The following is a 24,335-nucleotide window of genomic DNA, read 5'->3' on the forward strand; positions in this document are numbered from 1 at the left end:
TTAAGCTTCCACTCTTCTTATACTAAGAGCAAAACATAACTTATTGATTTCAGAATGACGAAACATCCAAACCGTAATAAAATCTTGATCCGCTTTCAAATTACGTTCTTTGAAGAATTTCTGCCATCCAACTCCGTTGAAAACATAATATTTCTCACTCCAGAATTTGAACATCGTGTTAAATGTTTTTCCTTGCATGTCAAATACAATGACATTTATTCCTTTGTCGACTTTTTCATCTCTTTTCAACGAGGGTAGAAAATATGTTTCAACGTGATTTTTCTTTAAAAGTAATCTATTTTGGTATACGTCTAAATCACTCGATGTTAATTTTTTCTCAAATGGTTTGCAACATACCAGAATCCTATTGTTCGGTACACCGTGAATATTCGGTATATCTGGAGGAACGTATTCAACATTAGGAATATTGATCGGCAGCATTGGTTGAACATTGTTAAAGTTGTTTCTTTCACAAATTGGTTTGCCACCAAAAGTTATTTTCAACTTTTTCTCATTCACTTTTTGGACTTGTCTTTGCAGTAAAATAAGTGCTTCGGCAACTTCATATTCATCAGAAGAAAACTCACAGAGATAATGACCACATAATTTTTCTTTCATCTTCAACATATTTCAACTTTCTTTGAGTGTTCTTATTATGGCTTGTGTTTTTTTTTTACAAACTTGTGATCTATTTAAATAGATGAATCTGAAAAGATTTAATGTCAAATAACAAAATTTCCAATAATTATAAAAAGATTTTCTTTTTAAAAAAAATTGTTTTAAATATAATTTGTTATAAGATATCAAAAACAAATACGAATCTTTTTTGCAGAAATTTATTAATATACATATTTTAAGATTTTTTAATATGAATCAATATAAATATAGATGATACTGTTTTCTAAGCCACATGTTGTTCCGTGTTAACTTCTAAATATTTTTTTAAATGCACCATAAATATCTCAACATCCTATATATCTATCCATTTTTTATTATTAAAATTAAAATAACTTTAGCTTTGGATTCAATTAATGGAAAATTGATATTATTTTTTGATAGAATTTAATTTGTTATGTCATATCGAAAACAAATATGAATCTACATACTTTTTGCAAAAGTATATCAATTTACATATTAATTTTTTTAATATCAATCAATATTAATATAAAAGATAATATTTTTTATGTCACATGTCGTTGCAAATTGTTATCTACCATAAATATCTCTAACAGAATACAAATATTGACATAAGAAAGTAAAAAAATAATAATAAATAAGAAAATTAAGAATTCCCCGTGACTATAAAAAATTTAATCAAAAATAAAAATAAATATACAGTTGTATTACCGGATCACTAGAAATTGAAATCTAGGCTGAAATAGTACATTCAGGAACTATAACGAGAGGATTTTATAGAAAGGACAAAACTTAAGTACAATTCTGGTTCTTACTATTTTTCAATGAAAATATGACAAATATACATAAATATAATTTGGTGAGTAAAAATAGGAGAAATTTGCATACGTGTAAGAGAAAATTATACACTTGTCACATTTTCATTGAAAAATAGTAAGAACCACACCTAAAGAATGGTACCTAAGTTATGTCCTTATAAAAAATAAATAATACTAATAATTCAAATACATTTGATTCATAATAATAATAATAATAATAATAATAATAATAATAATAATAATAATAATAATAATAATAAAAATAATAATAATAATGATAAAATAACTAATAGCTCTCCATTCTAAAAAAAAATCCATTTAAACGGACCTTTTACTTAATTTATAAAAGAGTAAATTGTACTCCTTTTTTTTCTTCAGAAGATACTCATATTACACTATACTCTAGTGTTAAAATATTCATTCATCTTCCTTCTTATACAAAATATATTACATTCTTCTTCACGATATTACACTACTCTCTTATTTTGTATTAAAATACATATTCATTCCTTTTTATGTAGGGAAATATTCATCCTATTTCATGGGTGTGCTTCACACTTCTGAAATCTCAAAAAAATGCTCTTATTGATGTTCGAAGATACATATTCGAACGCACCTAAAATCTCATCAATTCTCGTAATTCGACCACACGCTTCATTTTTGGCAAAATATGATCTGTAGATACATCTATGTAAATTTTTAGGTGAATCTAGATATACATCTCAGTAAACCCACATGTACTCATTTATAGTGTTTTTATTCACTAAACTAGTTTATTTAACAACTCAGTGACGATTTCAGAGATGCATAACCGAACATGTCAAGCGAGAAACTGAATAAAACATCACCTCGCAAGTTCTCCTTCCTCGTGATTAAACTCAAACTCACTTTCAAAACCTTAAAAAAAATTCTTCCATTCTTAATCAACTTTTCAATATTATAACATCATTCTTGTATTTTATCACATCATAGGGAGGAAAATAATCAGGAATTTAAGGTAAATTTCATTCATTTCATCCCTTGTTCCTTGCATTAATATGGTTTTTGAGCTGAAAAATTGTTGAGTTCGAATATGCATCTCCAGGATAAGTTTCATGTGTTTAAGAGATGCATCTCCGGAGTTACTTGTTACTTTGAGTTTTTAATTGTTTTTTTGTTATGATTAGTATTAGATATGGTGCAACCAGATATGTTTTTCAAGGGTACTGTGAGGATGGATGTTAAATTGGATGATGCTAAACCAGATGAAGTGAAGGAATATGTTAATTCAAAGAAGTGAATGATGATGTTAAACCAGATGTTAGATCGGTTGTTCTCAAGATAAATGTTTGTGAATAATTTACAAATAAACAAGAGTTTATTATTTATAAACATATGCTACAGTGGGTCCACACGGAGGTCGGGAAATTAGAGTTTGGTGTTGTAATTAGAAGATCTGACAATGGTTCTAATAGAAGACAAACATTTGTAACAATGAGTTGTGAAAGAAGTGGCATATACAAACCACTAATTATGAAGTTGAAACGTTATGACATTGGATCGAGAACATGTGAGTGTCCGTTTAAATTGCACGGATATCGTAATGAAAATATAATGTGGTTTCTGGTATACATAATCATGCATTGTGTCACAAGATAGCCGATCATTCCATTGTATGTCGCCTTATTTCAGAAGAGAAGAAACTTATTTCGGACATGACATTAAACATGGCGGCGCCTAAAAATATATTTGCAACTTTGAAATAGAAAAAGCTCAAAATATTTCAAATATCAAGCAAGTATACAATGTGTGTGCCTAAAACAACAAGGCGACAAGAGGTCCAAAATCTAAAATAAAATAATTATTCAAGTTTTTAAAGTATGACCACTATATTTCTAGATACACAGAATTTGTGAACATAAATTCATTCTTCGAGATATATTTTCGAGATATATTTTGGACCAAGATTCCATCAAATGGTTGAACATATTTCCAACTGTGCTCATAGTTTGTTTTGAATTTTTTAAACTTGTTAATAACAATATCTAAGTGCTTATTCATATAAAGTCAATCTTCAAATACAAAATTAATATCCTATACTAAATTATCTTTCTACTGCATTTCATTTATTTCTAGGTGCTTAGTGAACAATTAGTTTGCACACATATTTTTATTGAGTTTATTTCTTAATTTCTTTTGATATTGGTGTGTTTGTTTATCTAAGATCTTACTTAGATTGCAAATTTATACTTCTTTATTCTCAAGGAGTAAATAATATTTTTGTCAATATCAACCAAACAACATCAAAACATAAGTACATTCAATTATTTTTTTTGTTTGAATTCTAATTAATTTAATATATTAGATTAATATAATTTAGGTTTGTTTGTTTTAGGCTTTTTTTAAAAATTGTATTTTAAAATAATTAATACTAAAAGTTTTTTTAACATATCTTTTATAAATTAAAAAATTTATTCTGATATCTAGTACCATAAATAAATATTGTTGTAGATTAGTAAAAATCATGTAATTTTGTATAAAAAAATATATTTCAATATTATTTTTTTATAAAGAGTTATTCAAAATAGCTTTAAATTTAAATTTTCATATAAAAAATGTTATAATAAAATAATGAAATGTATAAATAATATTTTAAACTAATTTTCATTTGAAGTTTTTTAAAATTCTTTTAGATTTCTTAAATAAATAATATGTGACATTAAAAATCAATTCTAGAAAAAACTAAAACAAATGAATTCTAGGCTCTGTTTGGTAAAACTAGCTGGTAGCTGGTGATTGGTAGCGGGTAGTTGGTGACTGATACCTGATAGCTGGTGACTGATAGCTGATAAGTTAATTTAAGTGTTTGGTAAATTAGCTGTTACACTAGCCGATAAATACAAAATGACACAAAAGGACATTCTTATTAAAAAAATTGTGATTTATTTATCTTATCATATTATATTATTATATTATTAAATTGATATATATTTGATAAAAATAAATATATTAATACAAACTTACAAAGCAATTTTAATATATGTGAAAAATTTAAGAAACATCAAAATATTTTAAATTTATATATAAATTATAGGGTTAAATAGGTTTTTGGTCTCTATAAATACTACAGTTTCGTTTTTAGTCCCTCCTGAATTTTTGCAACGGTTTTAGCTGATTTTGGCAACGATTTTTTTTTTTTTTTGTAAAAACCGTTACCTAAAGGCAGGAAGAGACTAAAAATAAAAACTGCAATATTTATAGGGACAAAAACTTATTTAATCCTAAATTATATATTTTTTAGGAGGATCAAGTGCTGCTGAATTTTGAAGGGTGTTTGCAATTCGATTTGGTTTTGTATGATTCCAGAAATGGTACTTTTAAGCTTCTGGATTTTGAAAGCATCCCTAAAGTCTGTGTTAGGTTACACTAAGCTACCAAGATCTAAATTGCATAAGAAGATAAAGCATAAGAAATAACTTTTCAGATTTTCATTGATTGCCTCCAACAAGAGGAAACATACAATATATAGTTAGGGTTTAACCTAAGGATTGGGCCATGGGCCAGCATAAGACATAATAAAATACTGAATAGTAATAATAAAATACTACAAAGCATCCCCTAAATTAATAATAAAAGTCTTTGAGCAAAATAGAAGGCTTTTTGTTTCTAATGGGCCGGTTCCTAACAATACTCAATGGGTCCAAAAGAACCTTGTCCTCAAGGTTCATAGTGGGCTGATCCATAATACATTTTTGAACTGGGCCGCCTGGAAATTGTTTTGAGGATGGGGAACCCAAATCCATGGAATTAGTAGCCGTTGGAACTTGTTGGGGAGCTGGGAACGGTAACATCTTGGCTGGTGGCTTGTTGGTGGGGCACGTGTCGCCTAGGGATACGGGGCAAGTGGGGTGCCGTGAAGGAGTGTGGGTTACAGCTGTAGATTCGGTGGATTGTGGAAGCAAAGTAGATTGTGCAGCAGAAGTTAAGTCACGTGAAGACCTAGCGTGTTGGGATGGAGGAAAAGTCTTGATGGCGTGGGGCCGCAGGACACGTGTCGCGCCAGAATGTGTTGTAGGTGCGGCTACAGCTGTACCAGTGTTGGAACTCACAACTTTCAAACTTGCTTTAGCACGTGAAACTGCAGAGTGGTTGGGGAGTTTCAAAGTATCACTTAAAGCCTCATGAGTTAAGTCTGTAGACTTAGATAAATTATTTCTCCTTGTACCGAATGTATCCAAACTCCTCTCTTCTCTCTCTTTTTGTTTCTCTAAACTCTTATCTTCTGCATTCAAAGCAACTTCGTATTCTGCTTCTTGAAAACGCAGATCAGCATCACAAGGCAATGGCCGGAACGTTGAGCTTCCTTCCTCACTAAAGTATGGTCTGAGAAGAGAAACGTGTACAACGGGGTGGATCCTCGAAGATGAAGGAAGATCTAACATGTAAGCAACTTCACCAATTTTTTTTATGATTTTGTATGGCCCAAAAAAACGCTTGGCAAGTTTTTGTGAACTCCTTCGACTAACAGTTTGCTGTCTGTAGGGATGTAAACGTAACAACACCAAGTCGCCGGGATGAAAGGTGAAATCTCTTCTTTTCATATTAGCTTGTTTCTCCATTTGGACTTGGCTTTTCTTTATGTTAGCTTTTAACTGTGTCACGATGGTGTTACGTTCTTGCAGAGATTCCCTCAAGGAGGTGTCATCCACTGTTTCGCACAAATAGTCCGGAATGTTCGGTGGTTCGCGACCATACAAGGCTTTAAAAGGTGTCATCTGGATAGCTGAGTGAAAAGACGTGTTGAACCAGTATTCCGCGAGGTGGAGAAACTTATACCATTTGCGTGGTTGATCACTCGTAAAGCACCGAAGGTAAGTCCCCACTGATCTATTCACTACTTCTGTTTGACCATCGGTCTCGGGGTGATATGCTGTGCTGTATTTCAGGGTAGTCCCTTGGATTTTGAAGAACTCTCTCCAGAAATTACTGAGAAATAAAGGGTCGCGGTCAGAGATGATGGATTTCGGGGTTCCATGAAGACGTGCTACTTCTACCGAGAAACGCATCGCAAGATCTTTGGCTGTAAACTTGGTGGGGAGAGCAAGGAAATGAGAAAACTTCGAGAGACGATCACAGATGACCCATATAACCGTGTGTCCAAAAGAGTTGGGTAAGTGCGTTATAAAATCCATTGTGAGTTCTTCCCAAACTTGATTAGGTGTTGGAAGTGGTTGTAGCAACCCTGTTTTTTTCTGAGTTTGATATTTGTTATGCTGACAAACTGTGCAATACTTGATGAGGTTTTTCACGGCTATTGAGATGCCTGGCCACGAGAAAGCTGCGGAGATGCGAGCAAGGGTTGCCTTAACTCCAGAATGTCCCGCTGCAGGTGTGATATGGTACTCCTTGAGGATGTTAAGTCGCAGCTGAGCAATGTCAGGTATGAAAAGTTTATCCTTGTAGTATAATAAACCATTGGAAAACTTGTAAAGTCCGTGAGCTTCTTTGTCATCTGTTAACTCTGATACTAATGCTTGACCTGCACTATCAGTCCTGTAGAAGTTTCGAAGTGTGTTGATGAAGTTCGGGATTGGGGAAGACAGACTCAGCAACAAGGACTCATCTGAGTGAAATTTCCGTCTAAGCATCAGCAACTAAATTGGATTTTCCAGGTTTGTAAAATATGTCAAAATTAAAGCCTTGTAATTTGGATGCCCACTTCTGTTGCTCAGGTGTTTGAATCCTTTGAAGCAACAGATTTTTTAAGCTCTTTTGATCTGTATAGATATGAAATTTTTGTCCTATGAGATATTGACGCCACTTCTTTACTGCTTCTGTAACAGCGAACATTTCCCGCACATAAACGGAAGCCGCTTGCATGCGAGGGCACATTTTTCTGCTGAAGAAAGCAATTGGATGACCATCCTGGGAAAGCACCGCGCCAATAGCAACGCCAGAAGCATCCGTCTCTATAATGAATGTTTTTGTAAAATCTGGTAACGCCAGGACCGGCATGTCGGTCATCTTCTTCTGTAACTGTGTAAAGGCTTCGGCCGCCTCTGTACTCCATAAAAATTTAGTGGAACGTAGCAAATCGGTGAGAGGAGCGGCGAGTGTGGCGTAGTTCTTGACAAATCGTCGATAGAAACCGGTGAGGCCTAAAAAACCCCGGAGAGCCGTGAGAGAACGTGGTGTAGGCCAATCCAACATAGCCTGCACCTTATCTGGATCTGGAGCAACACCTCCCACTGAAATAACATGGCCTAAGTAATGAACTTGATTAACTGCAAAAACACACTTGGGTAACTTAACAACAAAAGTATGTGACTGCAACAAGTCAAAAACAACCTGTAAATGATGTAGATGATCACTGAAATTAGGACTGTAAATTAGAATATCATCAAAGAAAACTAAAACAAATTTACGTAGGTAAGGTCTAAGTAAATCGTTCATAGCTGATTGAAACGTTGAAGGGGCATTAGTGAGCCCAAAGGGCATTACGAGAAACTCGTAATGACCGTCGAAAGTCCGAAAAGCAGTCTTATGCGTGTCCTCCGATGCAACGCGGATCTGATGGTAGCCAGAGCGTAAGTCTAACTTGGAAAAGAATTTTGCATTGCCTAACTCATCGAGTAGTTCATCAATAGTTGGGATGGGAAAACGGTCTTTGATAGTCACTGCGTTTAAGGCACGATAGTCAACACAAAATCTCCAAGTACCATCTTTTTTTTTTACTAGTAAAACAGGTGATGAGAAGGGGCTGTGGCTGGGTATAATGATTCCCTCTTTCAACATATCTTTTATAATAGATGTCATGGCTGTTTTTTGTGAGTGTGGGTATCTATATGGCTTAACATTGATGGGTGGTGTATTTGGGATAAGGGGAATGTGGTGGTCGTGGGGTCTGGCTGGGGGAAGGCCATCAATGGGCTGAAAGATGGAATTGTATTTGTTCAATAAGGTTTGAATTTTCGGGTGGATTCTGGGAATTGTTAGGTCTGAGGGAGGGTTAGATGTGGAGGGACGTGTTGTGACAGAAGTTGGCTGGAAAAGCATAAGGTGGAATGAAGCTACTGAATTAGTGTGAATGAGTTGTTTAAGCTGATGGAAGGTTGTGGGAATAGGGTGGGTGTTGGAATCACCTTTTAGTGTAATATGGTTTGTATCATGGGTAAAAGTTAAGGATGGGATAGAGAAATCGGCTTGTATAGGACCCAAAGTTCTTAACCAAGCCATGCCGAGGACGACGTCAGCTCCTTCTATAGGCAAAAGGTAAAAGGGTAATTTGAAAGTTGTCTTTTGAAGCACAAGTGGAACGTTATTGCAAATTCCCTCGCAATGTATGTGAGAACCATTGCCCACCATGACAGAAAATTGAGTGATTGGAGTGGAAGGGAGGGTTAAGTGTTGTGCTATTCTGGGCTGCATGATGTTATGTGTACTGCCCGTGTCGACGAGGACCATTACAGAAAGTCCATTGATTGACCCTTTAAATTTGAGAGTTTGGGGGGAAAATTGCCCTGTCACTGCCTGAGTTGAAAGTTGGAAATAAGTATCATGTAGGTTCTGTTCAACTGCTGGTTCAACATTTCCATCCTCAAGAAGAGGATCAACCATAGAATCTTCCTCAGCCATAAGTATCAAAAATCTACTAGGAGAGCATTTATGTCCAATCACAAACTTTTCATCACAATTAAAACATAAACCTTGGGCTCTACGCTCTTGAATTTGGGCTTGGGAAAGTTTTTTGATGGGTAGTTTTGATGTAGATGGGGCTGGCTGTGGTTTGGATTGTGGGGTAGGTTGATGGGCAGCAACTTTAGGGTAGGTATTGGTGAAGGGTTTAATGAACTTTGATTTTGCCTCTTTCAATTTAGACTCTATAAGTTTGGCTAAGCCAATAGCTTGTGATATGTTGGTGGGTTTATGAATGGCCATTTCATTGCGGATGTCCGTTGCCAAACCAGAAATGAAACAGTTTAATATGGCATCCGGAGATAGACCAACAACTTGATTTCCTAGCTTCTCAAATTTAGTTTGATAGTCTACTACTGAACCTTCCTGTTTTAATTTGAATAATTCAGCCTGATGGTTCTCAAAAGTAGAAGGCCCAAAACGTAATTCCAAGGCTTTGATGAAAGAGAACCAATCACTTAATAAATGACTTTGGTACATCCATTTAAACCAAGACAAAGCATCACCCTTCATATAAAATGAAATTAATGACAACCTATTTTCAGGGGGTAAATTGTAAAAATTAAAATATTGCTCCGCTTGAAATAACCAATCAAGTGGTTCCGAACCATCAAACATGGGGAGTTCAAGTTTGGGACTACGAGGGGGTGGTAAGGGAGGGATATTGGACAGATTTGGGTAAGAAAGTTGTTGGGGATTGTGGGAAAAAGGAATCTGATGTGAAAAAGGGATGGTATAGGGTTGGGTGGTTGTTAAAACAGTTGGGATGGGTGGGTAGGAAGGGAAAGGTTGAGGCTGATACTGTCTCATGGGTGTAGGTTGAGGGTTTGTGGTAGAGAAATGGGCAGAGTTACGAATGGGGGTGGCTGATGGGGAGGAATTAAAAGGGAAAGGGGCTGTTACTCTAGGGTTAAAAGATGGATTAACAACCATACCTGAGTGACTGGCTGTTCCGTGAACAGTAACGCTAGGGCTGGCTGACGCGTGAACAGTAACGCTAGGGCTGGCTGACGCGTGAACAGTAGCAGAAGTTGCAGCAGCTGTTTGTTGTAACTCCCTTTGTAATTCTCTTTGAAGAGAGATTTTGGTGATGGCAGCCATTAGAGATTCAAACCGAGAATCCTCAAGAGATTTATCATTGTCGAATCGTGTTTGAAGGGTAGATAGCTCGGAAGAGATCCGAGCAAATCGTTCGTCCATTTGTTCTTGAGTTTCTTGCATTGCATTGTTGAGGTGTTGTGTGGAAATTTGAATAGCTTCCTCTAAAATTTCTTTAGAAGAAGGGTTAGGAGGTTTGGGGGGAGCCATGGGAGGGATGAGAGGCAAAAGATGAAAGCACCAATGTTAGGTTACACTAAGCTACCAAGATCTAAATTGCATAAGAAGATAAAGCATAAGAAATAACTTTTCAGATTTTCATTGATTGCCTCCAACAAGAGGAAACATACAATATATAGTTAGGGTTTAACCTAAGGATTGGGCCATGGGCCAGCATAAGACATAATAAAATACTGAATAGTAATAATAAAATACTACAAAGCATCCCCTAAATTAATAATAAAAGTCTTTGAGCAAAATAGAAGGCTTTTTGTTTCTAATGGGCCGGTTCCTAACAGTCTGCGTAGAGATTAAAGCTAGGATGTAGTGCTATATGCCACTGGAGCAAGAGATTCATCTGCAAGCTATATGTAAGTTCTTGTTCATGTTATTTGTTTTGTACTTGTTTTCGTTACAATTGACTTCTTGAATTTCAATTATTCAATGGTTAGTTGATTTTGTAGCTTGAGAAATTGTTGTTATTTTCATTTGTTAGAAGTTTTTATTATCTCATTGTGCATTACATTTTATATTGTTCACAGTCGTGCATTGCATTCTATGGTTTGTAGTTTGATTTTTCGTGATACTAGTTCAGATTTAGATGTTTTGCAAAAGGTACTAATATTGTCTGCTAATGGATGCACAAATATTATAATGTTGGATTCAAATCTTGCGTAATACTTGTGAATTAAGAAAATCCAATTTTATCATGATGTTGTTTTTTGAGAAGGACTAAGATAAAGAATTGTCAAATTATAGAAGTGTTAAAAGAACCACTCAAAATTACTGAGATCAAGTTCTAGTTTTTTCCCATTAGAATGGTTGCCCGATTGCCTCTCGTTTTAATTGAATTTATCAAAGTTATAGGGAACACATCTACCGATGGTATTTAAGATCAAACAAAACATATTGCAAAGGACGAAGCTTTGTAAGAAAAGCAATGACCAAAGTTTTTAGGCAAATCAATGACGAAAAACTTAATTGTTCTTATCAGAAAGAGAATTTTGTTTACGCAATTAGAAAATGTTCTAGATTTTGTTGTTTGGCTTTTTTGTTTTGTTTCAAATGCATTTTCTCCAAGGATGTACCTGATATTTTAACTGTTGTTTGATGATATTAATTGTTGTTTCAAATATATTAGGGGATCTGTGTTGGTTGATGGGACTGAGCAAATCATATAAGAGAAACTATATGAAAGGATCAATGTATCAGAATTCTGCATTATTGAATTGGATCGCATCAAAATTAATTTACTGGAACTGCTTCTTATAACTGAACCGGTTTTCATTTCTCAACTCATCATGTATTAAGCTAAAATGTTTCTTTCTACTAAGATAGCATTGATTAGTTTGGGGGAATGAAGTATAATGTCTCAAGGGTTTTAGTAGTGAGCATGCTCTTTTAGTTTAATTCCATTAATATGACAGATCAGTAGAATGTTTTTTAGGATAGTATCAAGAGATGATAGACACCATATTGGGCAGCCATTCTTGTTCTATTAAGGATTTGACAAAACATGGGTTCAACTTTCCTTATTGCAAAGATTTGGTTGTCAATTGTCACAGGTGATTTGTAGTTTAAAATTTGCTTACTATTTTGAAAATGTGGAGTGATTTAGTTGGGGGATATTAAAGGTGAGCCTGAAATGATTGATTTAAGAATGAAATAAATAATCTTTAATTGTTTATTAAACTATTAAGTTTTTTGATATGTAATAAATAATTAGAAATAAGAGAAAACGGATCATGTCCTGACAGTGTAAAATATTTTTACACTGTTAATCAATCACCACCATGCATCCAATTAAAACATTATTTTATTTTAAAAAAACTTTAATGACTTGACACATTCATGACTCCCTATTGGATGACAGTGTAAAATAGTTTTACACTGTCAGTGCACTACCTTTTAACTCTAGAAATAATTTTGAGAAAACTGTAATTAATATTATTTTAAATTTTAATAATAGTAATAATTAAAAAGGATTTTTTCTTCATAAAAGTGACTTAGAAGGGAATGAAGTGTAGAAGTTAAATTGAATTATGATGCTTTTCAATTAAGAAATGATTTTATTATTAAATGGTTTTTCATGATTTTATGTTCTCAGATCAACAAATATACTTAAAAACAATTTTTTTTTGGATAAGACTACTTAAAAACAATTTAAATTTGAGAAAATTGTGATGAAATATTAGGCGTTCTCTTATCTCAAAGTTTAAGCATAACTTTGCAAAGTTAAAGTCATAAAGTTGTATGTATAAACTAGGGTTGAGTTCTATTAATTTAAAAAGTGTTTGAATTCTAGTTAATTTAACATATTAGATTAATATAGTTTAGGTTTGCTTGTTTTAGGCTTTTTTAAAAAATTGTATATTTTAAAAATTATATTTATGAAAAAAGTTAACTCCAAAAGTTTTTTTAACTTATCTTTATAAATTGAAAAACTTACTTGAATACCTAGTAACATAAATAAATATTATTGAAGATCAATAAAAATCGTGTAATTTATTTTAAAAAAAAATTCAAAATTAATTTTTATAAAGAGTTATTCAAAATAGTTTTAAATTTAAATTATTTTGATATCCAAAAATGTTATAATAAAATAACGAAATGTATAATTAATATTCTATAAATATTTATTTAAACTATTTTTCATTTAAAGTTTTTTTTAAATTTTTTTAATAAAATATGTAACATTAAAAATCAATCTAAGAAAACTAAAACAAAGGAATGCCTAATTGTTTATAATTCATTCCTCATCATTTAAAACATTTCATAAATTAACATGATTATGTTCTAGCAATTTTAAAATAATTCTATTTAGTATTCTGTATTTGAGAATAAGAAAAACCAAAATTTTAAGTATTAAAATAGAATGTGTGATATTAGAATGAATGTGTTTAGATGAATGTGAAGTGACAGATCAAAATAAACTTCCATTCAAAACAATAAAAAACACAAGTTCAATTATAATTAAACAAATAAAAATCTCATAACAAAAGAAAAAAAATTGCAATTTATAAAGTTATGTCAAGATAATTATAAAACAAACTTGTATTATTAAAGCTAAAAGAAAAAGCTATGTTAAAACTAATTCAATAATACTTGTAAAAAAATTCAAATAACTCATAAAATTAGAAGTTTTAAACTTTTCATATTAAGCTTCCACTCTTCTTATACTAAGAGCAAAGCATAAGTTATTGATTTCAGAATGACGAAACATCCACACCGTAATAAAATCTTGATCCGCTTTCAAATTATGTTCTTTGAAGAATTTCTGCCACCCAACTCCATTGAAGACATAATATTTATTACTCCAGAATTTGAACATCGTGTTAAATGTTTTTCCTTGCATGTCAAATACAACGACATTTATTCCTTTGTTAACTTCTTCATCTCTTTTCAACGAAGGTAGAAAATATGTTTCAACGTGATCTTTCTTCAAAAGTAATCTATTTTGATATGCGTTTAAATCACTCGATGTTAGTTTTTTCTCAAATGGTTTGCAACATACCAGAATCCTATTGTTCGGTACACCGTGAATATTCGGTATATCTGGAGGATTGTATTCGTTTTCCATGACAATATTAGGAATGTTGTTATCTAACATTGCATGAACATTGTTGTTTTGTAACATTGGATGAACATTGTTGATGATGTTTCTTTCACAAATCGCTTTGCCATTAAAAGTTATTTTCAATTTCCTCTCATTCTCCCTCACTTGTGTTTGTGTTTGCAACAAAAGAAGTCCTTCAGCGGCTTCTAGTTCATTAGAAGTAAAATCACTGAAGTAAATACCACATACTTTTTCTTTCATCTTCAACATATTTCAACTTTCTTTTAATTCGGAGTATGATTTGTATTTGTTGTTTTGGCTGACTTATGGTGCTATTTAAAGATGTGAATTATACAACAAATTTCTCATAAGATTGTGCATGATGTTGTTAAAAGTGAGAATATCACGGTGCCTCAAATTAAATACACCCTTAGTCTTATTAAAAAAATTGTGAATTAATGACAGATTAATAGGATTGATTTGATTTTTTTTAAAAAAAATATTTTTATATCATATCGAAAACATATATAAATCTACATATATTTTTGTCAAAATATATCAATCTAATATAAATGATAATATTTGTTAGACCACTTACCTTTACAAATTTTAAATATCTTTCAAAAATTGCTTTATTGTTATCTACCACAAATATCTCAACAAAATAGTAGACAAATTTTTTTTGGGTATATTATTACAAATATTGACTTTAACTCTGTCGATTGAAATTTTTATTTTTAAAAATCAATTTAAAATTTCATTTAAACATCGCTTCTTTCAATAAATTTTTAATTTCATTTATCATCCACATGTGGCAAATGGCAGTCATACAAATAATAAAAATAAATTAGATTGCCAAAAATATAATATCCACACAAATTAATGAATTTAATTTAACTTTATATGCTTAAACAAACCTGAAATTTAAGAATAGAAATAGAATAAATAATAACAGAAGGAAAGAATGTGTTTAGATGAATCTCAAGAGGGATGATAGTTTGGTCAAATAACTTATAGATATCCGCAAAAAATACTTACAATGAATACGATAAAAACTCCTAAAATCAGTACGGATACGAACACAATTAATTATTCATTAAAATAAGAAAATATGGATGCGGACACGGGTATTTTACTACCCACCTCGCCTCATATCCGCACTACATGTTTATAAAATATCATTTATATTATTATATAAAAATGCATCTTTATCAATTTAAAAGAAACATATTTCTATTAAACTATTACATATTTTAATAAAAAATATTTATTTCTTTCTGAACTGAACAATAACATGTATAATTTTTTTTAATATTACCACAAACGTGGATAAACAGACACGTGGAAGGGTATTGAGGTACCCATAGGGTATGGGTATGGTATGAACATTAATACCCATGCGGATACGGCCTCGCATACATAAATTTTGGAAATTTCTTTACCCACCTCCTTACTTTCTTGGTCATCCCTGGCGAAATTCTTAAAATGTCCTCTGTTTCGGAAATACATTTCCGAAGTCATTTATTTTATGAAAAAAAAAGGTGGTTTTGGAGATGTACTTCCGAAAACGTGTTTTTTTTATGAAAAACGCTAACTTTGGAAATGTACATTCGAAATATTGTTTTTTTTCCAGAAAATAGGTGAATTCGGAAGTGCATCTCCGAATTCACCCCCCTTTGAAGAATTCGGAAATGAACTTCCGAAATATGGTCTGAGACAGAAGAAAAATAACAAACAACAATGATTCGATTTATTTAAATGGGAAGATTACATAGATAACATTACATAAGATTAAAGTTACATATTGTTAAACACAAGTAGGTTAGGATGAGTCAACATTTTGATAATGTCGCCCCCCGATCTTTGAAGTTTCACATCCAACTCGATCGGACCCTTCGAAGAAAATCGGTTGAAAGTTGTCCATAAAACCGCTAAATCTTCGTCGTTCTAGACCTCGAATGGGGTAAACTCAACGGGGTGAACTCAACATCACTGAACCAAACCCAACCCTTGTTCACCTACCTCCTCCTTTTCATATTCCCGGTAATTACACTTTCTTTACTTTTATTATTTTTTTGTTCTTACATTCCACTCACATTACTCTCACGATCTTGAAACCCTAATGAAAAAATACACCTAATTTAAGGTTTGTTTCGATTATTCATCCAATGTTTTTTCCAAGAGGTGTAGAAATTGTTGCCCTTTTGTTAACATAGCTGTTATCATTTAAACATGTTGTACAATATCTTGTAGGATATTGTATGAGTACAGTCAATGAGTACTGGTACATTCATATATATGAAGCGTGCTTTAGTCAAGTTTAACCCGATTGATTCTCATATAAAGTCCTGATCCTGATGATAAAAGAATGAGGTTAGAAAGACGATGGAGGAGACGCCGCAACAGGTGGACGAACAACCGGAGCTGCAACAGATGGAGGAGTAGGAGTAGGGGTGACCGATGGCGAAGCATATGACGATGGAGGTGGATGTCTGGAGGAAGAAGAACCGGCGATACATCCACCGCAAGAGCCACGACCACCACCACCACGGCCTGATCCTACAGCATTGACGGGTGATTTTTGAGAATGTGCAGGAGATGATCGACTCCGGCGATTTTTGGGATGGTTTCCTCCACCGCGGCTAGACATTGTTATGAAAGCGGTTACAAGAGAGATAAAATGTGTGAGTAGAGAAAAAGAGTAAAGATCGAAAATGATTTTGGATGTGATTGGAAGAAAAATGGGTGAAAGAGCAGGCTTTTAAGTAGGAAAGTGTTACCACATTTCTTAGAAGGTAACCGTATGAGAGTGGTGGGGGAGAAAGAAAAGGCACTTCGAAATTTCAAATCAGGTTGATTACAACTTGTTATACATTTACTATCATTTAAGAGACTTCCCAATTTACTATCAATGCGATTACAATTTTTGTCCTGTAATGGTGAATAATTAAGAGACTACAATGCGAATTGCAAATCAGGTTGATTACAACTCGTTCTACATTTACTATCATTTATTTGATATGATAATATATTTATCATTTTTCCAAAATCCATTTTATTACTATTATTGCATTATTTTAAAACTTGATTTTGAGACGAAAAATGGTTTGATTTTGATGGAAGTTTTGGAGAGGGTTTGAGTTTGTTTTGGAGAAAAATGATGAAATAGTGAAGGAGGGAAAATGGTATATGAACACTTTTCCGAAATTTTACCAGATTGTAAAAAACAACGTATTTTTTGAATTTTCATGCATTTCAGAAATGCATCTCCGAAAACACCAATTTTTTGGTGTTTTCGGAAATGCATTTCCGAAGTCTAAAAAAAATCTTAAAAAAAATTACTTCGGAGATGCATCTCTGAAGCAATGGTAAGTTGGAGATTTCACTGGGGTGACCCCCATAGAGAGGTGAGTAAAGAAATATTCTAAATTTTTTTAACCACAACTATGAGACGGGTACTATAGTACCATGCTCAAATTATGTCATTTGCCATTGCTAATCTCAAGTGACCAATTTGTTGTGAAAAACGATACCAATAACAAAGTATAATAGAGAATTAGGGAGGAGAAGAAGAACACGAGAATTGGTTATAACTACTATTCTTTTACTTTCTCTTAAAACAAGATTACAAGTTTACAAGAATAGCAAATAACCTCTCTCACCCTAAATTAGGATTTGCAGCTTAGCAATGATGAGAGACTAGTATGCTATTCAGAATAAAACCTAACATACTAACTAATGAGCTTTTTCAGCAAGACCCATTATACAAGCCAACTTAGTACACAAGCTAACTTAACAAATTAGGGTTTAAACACTAAAACCTAATTTAACATGCTAACAACCCTAGCATCTTCGACATCTGCATGCTAGACCCATCTTCGACTACAACATGCACACTTCGACACCAGCATGTGAACAACCTTCGACTTCATGCTTAACTTTGTCGAACTGTCGAACCAAGAAGCTACCCTTCGACCATACTAGAGTTCGACCTAATATCTCACAAATCTCCACCTTGGATCTAACTCTACAACATCAAGGGAACAAACTAGCTTTCTTCATGCAGCTTTATCAACTGCATACAGTGGAAAAACTTGCAACTCGGCAATGTCTTGGTGATCATATCAGCAACATTGTCTTCAGTCGAAACCTTCAGCACTTGGACTTCTCCACGCTCGATTACTCCTCTCATGAAATGCAGCCTCACATCAATGTGCTTAGTTCGCTCATGATAGGCTGAATTCTTCGACAGATGTATTGCACTTTGACTATCACATTTAACAGTGATACCTCGACCTTGGAGTTTCAGCTCCTTTGCAAAACCTTCAAGCCACAATGCTTCTTTCACAGCTTCAGTTAAGGCAATATATTCCGCTTCAGTGGTTGATAGAGCAACAACCTTCTGAAGAGTTGCTTTCCAACTAATTGTTGTGCCAAACATAGTGAAAACATATCCAGAAATAGATTTTCTGGAATCCATACAACTTGCATAATCAGAGTCGACATATCCTTCAATTGCTGCTTTACTATCTTCACCCAAGGCTCCACCATAAATTAGCACTCTATTCAGAGACCCATTTATGTACCTTAAAATCCACTTCAATGCTTGCCAGTGAGCCTTTCCAAGATTCGCCATGTACCTGCTTACAAGACTTACAGCATATGCTATATCGGGTCTAGTACAGACCATAACATACATCAAAGAACCAACTATATTAGCATATGGGATGCTATTCATATAGGCTCTTTCGATATCAGTACTGGGACACTGATCAATACTCAGCTTGAATTGAAGGTTTGTAGGAGTCACAACTGGCTTCAAATTCGACATACCAAAATTTTCGAGAATCTTTCGTAGATATGCCTCTTGAGATAGGCATAACTTCGAATTCTTTCTATCTCTTCGAATGTCAATTCCAAGAATTCTGGAAGCAGCTCCCAGATCCTTCATATCGAACTCCTTATTGAGTTCAACCTTCAACCTTATTACATCTTCGACATTGTTGCTTGCTATGAGAATATCATTCACATAAAGCAACAAAATAACAAATGAATTACCAGGTCGAAATCTGAAGTAAACACAGTGGTCGAACTGACTTCTAATGAAACTTATGCGTGCCATAAACTTGTCGAATCTCCTATTCCACTGCCGAGGAGATTATTTCAGCCCATATAAAGATCTTTTTAGCTTGCACACATAATCTTCCTTCCCCTTTTCGACATACCCTTCAGGTTGCCTCATCAGGATTGTTTCGTCTAGATCACCATACAAGAACGCAGTCTTCACATCCATCTGTTCCAGTTCAAGGTCGAACTGTGCCACCATGGCAAGCAACATTCGAATGGACCTATGCTTCACAACAGAAGAAAACACATCATTGAAGTCGACACCTTCTTTCTGAGTGAAACCCCTTGCAACTAACCTTGCCTTGTATCTTTTCGACGTCACTCCTTTTATTCCTTCCTTAACTTTGAAAATCCATTTACAACCGACTAACCTTGCCCCAGAAGGTTTCTTGATCAGTTCCCAAGTGTGATTATCATGAAGAGATTTCATCTCATCATCCATGGCCTTCAACCATTCAGTCTTATTTCGACTCCTCATAACTTCCTTGTAATCTCTAGGTTCTTCGTCTAGAACCTCACTTGCAGAGATTAAGGCATAAGCTATAAGATCTGCATACCCAAGTCTCTGAGGTGCCTTGATAACTCTTCTCGACCTATCTCTTGACAATAGGTAGTCATCGACAGTTTCCTCATCCTCAGCATTTTCTGCTTCTTCTTCGACTTCATCTGGAATATGCAATTCAGCATCAACATGCTCCACCTCAACAGGAATCTCTACCTGTTCCAGCTCTTCGTCAGATGTTTCTGTACTTCGACCAACATCATCAATTTTCTTAAAAGCCATTTCAGCTTCATTGAAAACTACATCTCGACTGGTGATACACCTCCTGGGACCTGGCTCTAGGCACCATAGCCTATAAGCTTTGACTCCTTCAGGGTATCCCATGAACATGCATTTCAGAGCTCTAGGTTCGACCTTGTCTTGCCTAATATGAGCATAGGCTACGTAGCCAAATACTCTCAGTTTGTCGAGATCTGGTGGATGTCCCGACCAAACTTCTTCAGGTGTCTTCATATCTAACGCTGTCGAAGGACATCTGTTTATCAGATATGTTGCTGTCGAAACAGCCTCAGCCCAGAACACCTTCTTTAACCCTGCACTAGTTAACATGCATCTGACTCTCTCCAAAATAGTTCGATTAAACCTTTTAGCCAAACCATTCTGTTGTGGAGTACCTGCAGTAGTTCTATGCCTTGCAATACCAGAGGCAGCACAAAAGCTGTCGAATGCCTCATTGCAAAATTCAAGGCCATTGTCGGTTCTTAACCTTTTGACCTTTCTGCCAGTCTGATTTTCAACCAAAGTCTTCCAACTTTTGAAATTCTCAAAAGTTTCATCCTTAGTCTTCTGGATGAATACCCATAATTTCCTGGAATAATCATCTACTATGGATAGGAAATACCTCGCTCCAGAATGTGATGCACACCTTGCAGGCCCCCAAAGATCAGCATGGATATAGTCAAAGGATCCATTTGTTCTTTGTTTGCCTTTGTTGAACTTCACTCTGCAAGATTTTCCAAGTACACAGGGTTCACAAAACTTCAGCTTTTCAACTTTGTCTCCACTAAGCAGATTTTGTTTCCCTAATTCGACCAGACCTCTTTCACTGACATGGCCCAATCTCATGTGCCAGATTTCTGTCTTCGACAAAGGTTTCATGGATGCAACATTAGTCGAACCACTTACAAATTCAGCCTCAAGGGTATACAAGCCTTGTTTCATCACGCCTCTCAAGACTTCCTTCGACCACTTCATGACTCTTAGGATATTTTTCTCTCCTTGGAAAACGTATCCTTTCTTGTCGAATTCACCAAGAGAAAGTAGATTTCTCTTCAAATCAGGAACATACCTGACTTCAGTCAACAACCTTATTGACTCATCATGGAGCTTGAATCTCACAGATCCAATACTTGCAATTTTGCAAGCCTTGTTGTTTCCCAGCAATACTGATCCACCATCTTGATTACATAATTCCTCGAACAAGTCTTTGTTTGGAGTCATGTGCCAAGTGCAACCTGAATCCATAATCCACTCTCTTCTCGAGTCACTGCTTGAAACCACAAGAACATCAAATGATTCGAAATCATCTTGAACAATGGCTGCATTGCCATTATCCTTACCTCCATGATCTTTCAGGCGTTCAGGGCACACCTTTCTTGTGTGACCCTCCTTCTTACAATGATAGCATCGAATGCCAGATGCTTCGCCACTATAAGACTTCGACTGGCTTTTGCCGTTCTTGTCGAATTTACCATTCTTTTGCAAGAATTTTCCTTTAACGACCAAACTTTCACCAACAGTCGAAGGTTTATGCTCCTTTCGTTCATTCAAGTCCTTAGAATACAAGGCTGATTGAACTTCTTCAAACGTCAGGGACTCCCTTCCATACAAGAGAGTTTCTTTGAAGTGAGCATGTGATCGAGGCAAAGAACACAATAGTAACAGCGCTTGATCTTCATCATCGATCTTCACATCAATATTTTCAAGATCAAGAATCAGCTTGTTGAACATATCCAACTGCTCAGCCAACACTTTGTCTTCAATCATCTTGAATGAATACAAAGCTTGCTTCAGGTAGAGTCGATTTACCAGCGATTTGGTCATGTACAAACTTTCAAGTTTCACCCATAACCCTGATGCCGTCGTCTCCTTTGATACCTGCCGAAGAACCTTACCACCAAGGCTCAACAAAATTGCACTGCGTGCTTTCTCGATCATATTCGTCTTCTCCGCTGCCGTCAATTCTGCATTCATAGCTGCCTCCCCCTTCAACGCTTCCAAACAACCCTGCTGAACCAGTAGGGCTTTCGTCTTCAAGCGCCACAGACCAAAATCATTCACTCTGGTGAATTTTTCAATCTCATACTTTGTTGAAGGCATCTTCTCCACGCTCACCACACCAATTTGTTGTGAAAAACGATACCAATAACAAAGTATAATAGAGAATTAGGGAGGAGAAGAAGAACACAAGAATTGGTTATAACTGCTATTCTTTTACTTTCTCTTAAAACAAGATTACAAGTTTACAAGAATAACAAATAACCTCTCTCACCCTAAATTAGGATTTGCAGCTTAGCAATGATGAGAGACTAGTATGCTATTTATAACAAAACCTAACATACTAACTAATGGGCTTTTTCAGCAAGACCCATTATACAAGCCAACTTAGTACACAAGCTAACTTAACAAATTAGGGTTTAAACACTGAAACCTAATTTAACATGCTAACAACCCTAGCATCTTCGACATCTGCATGCTAGACCCATCTTCGACTACAGCATGCACACTTCGACACCAGCATGTGAACAACCTTCGACTTCATGCTTAACTCTGTCGAACTATCGAACCAAGAAGCTACCCTTCGACCATACTAGAGTTCGACCTAATATCTCACACAATTAATGTGAAATTACGTTAAAAAAATATTAATGTTTTTTTTGAAATGTTTTATATTATGCTAAATTATAACTATACAAAGTCTATGACTAAATTTTTTCGTCAAAAATTTATAATAAATAATAATCTTAATTAATTAATAATAAAATAATTAACAACTCTCCATTTTAAAAATAGAAAAATCCATTTAAACTCACCTTTCACTTAATTTATAAAAGAGTAAATTATACTCCTCTTTTTCTTGAGATACTCATATTATACTATACTCTAGTATTAAAATATACATTCATCTTTCTTCTTATGCAAACTATATTACATTCTTTTCTCTGATATATACTCATATTACACTACTCTCATTTTTTGTATTAAAATACATACTCACTCTCTTTTGTGTAGGGAAATATTCATTTCATCCCATGGATGTATCTCACACCTCTGAAAACTCAAAAATATTTTTATTGTGTTCGAAGATACATACTCGGACGCACCTAAAATTACACCAACTATCGTAATTCTACCACATGCTTCATTTTTGCCAAAATATGGTCCTTAGATGCATCTTTGTAAATTTTTGGGTGAATCTAGACATACATCTCTGTAAACTCACATGTATTCATTTATGGTGTTTTTATTCACTGAGCTAGTTTATTTAATAACTTAGTGACAATTTCAGAGATGCATATCCGAATATATCAAGCGGGAAATTCAATAAAACATCACCTTGCAAGTTCTTAACCCTTAAAAAAATTCTTCCATTCTTAATCAACTTTTCAATACCAAAACATTATTCTTATATTTATCACATCAAAAGAAGGAAAAGAAGCTGGAATTTAAGGAAAAGTTCATTCATTTCATCCCTTGTTCCTTTCATTAATATGGTTTTTTAGCAGAAAAAAATGTTGAGTTTGAATATGCATCTCTGAACTAAGTTTCATGTGTTTAAGAGATGCATCTTCGGAGTTGCTTGATACTTTGAGTTTTAATCTATTTTTTGTTATGATTTGTATTAGACGTGGTGGAACCAGATATGTTTCTCAAGGGTACTGTGAGGATTAATGTTAAATCAGATGAAGTGGAGGATGAGGCTAAAACAGATGAAGTGAAGGAAGATGTTAAACTGAAAGAAGTGAATAATGATGTTAAACTGAGTGCTAGACCGGTTGTTGTCGAGATAAATGTTTGTGAACAATTTACAAATAAACAAGAGTTTATTATTCATAAACATATGCTACAACGGGTCAACACTGATGTAGGAAAATTATAGTTTGGTGTTGTAATTAGAAGGTCTGACAATAGTTCTAACAAAAGACAAGCATTTGTAATAACGAGTTGCGAAAAAATGGCATACACAAACCACTAATTATGAAGTTGAAACGTCGTGACGTTGGATCGAGAAAATGTGAGTGTCCATTTAAACTATGCGGATACCGTAAAGAGAATGATACATAGAAATTTAATGTGGTTTCTAGTATACATAATCATGCATTGTGTCACAAGCTAGCCGATCATCCCATTGTATGTCGCTTATTCCAGAGGATAAGGAACTTATTTCGGACATGACATTAAACATAGCGACGCCGAAATATATACTTGCAACTTTGAAATAGAAAAGACCTCAACAAATTTCAAATATCAAGCAAACAACAAGGCGGCAAGAGGTCCAAGATCTAAAATGAAATAACTATTGAAGCTTTTGGAGGATGACCATTATGTTTCTAGGTACAAAATTTGTGAGCACAAAATCATTGTTTGAGATATATTTTAGACTTATCCCGATTTCATCAAATTGTTCAATATATTTCCAACTGTG

The 24,335-nt window shown here is 34.2% G+C and overlaps 2 protein-coding genes across 2 annotated transcripts; both read right to left on the minus strand.

Moving 5' to 3' along the window:
• On the minus strand, positions 1–627 carry LOC131659702 (putative B3 domain-containing protein At4g03170). Its single transcript, XM_058928855.1, has one exon. It carries the CDS (start codon positions 625–627, stop codon positions 1–3), a length of 627 nt encoding a protein of 208 aa, XP_058784838.1.
• A 12,975-nt stretch (positions 628–13,602) lies between these two features.
• LOC131659703 (B3 domain-containing protein At1g20600-like) lies at positions 13,603–16,651 on the minus strand. The gene is made up of 2 exons (XM_058928856.1): positions 16,421–16,651; positions 13,603–14,262 (listed from the first exon to the last, which is right to left on the minus strand). The coding sequence occupies exons 1-2, from the start codon at positions 16,649–16,651 to the stop codon at positions 13,603–13,605; spliced, it is 891 nt and encodes a 296-aa protein (XP_058784839.1).
• Between the last annotated feature and the right edge of the window lie 7,684 nt (positions 16,652–24,335).

This window comes from Vicia villosa, linkage group LG3, assembly GCF_029867415.1.
Source record: "Vicia villosa cultivar HV-30 ecotype Madison, WI linkage group LG3, Vvil1.0, whole genome shotgun sequence".
In the NCBI taxonomy this organism is placed as follows: Eukaryota; Viridiplantae; Streptophyta; class Magnoliopsida; order Fabales; family Fabaceae; genus Vicia; species Vicia villosa.

Excerpts from the sequence above, each read along its gene's own strand:
- LOC131659703 (XM_058928856.1), bottom strand. The coding sequence starts at position 16,651 with ATGTCTAGCCGCGGTGGAGGAAACCATCCCAAAAATCGCCGGAGTCGA. Across the intron at positions 14,263-16,420 it reads CTCCATCTGTTGCAGCTCCG|ATGAAAGAAAAAGTATGTGG; the intron begins GTTGTTCGTCCA and ends AATATGTTGAAG.
- LOC131659702 (XM_058928855.1), bottom strand. The coding sequence starts at position 627 with ATGTTGAAGATGAAAGAAAAATTATGTGGTCATTATCTCTGTGAGTTT.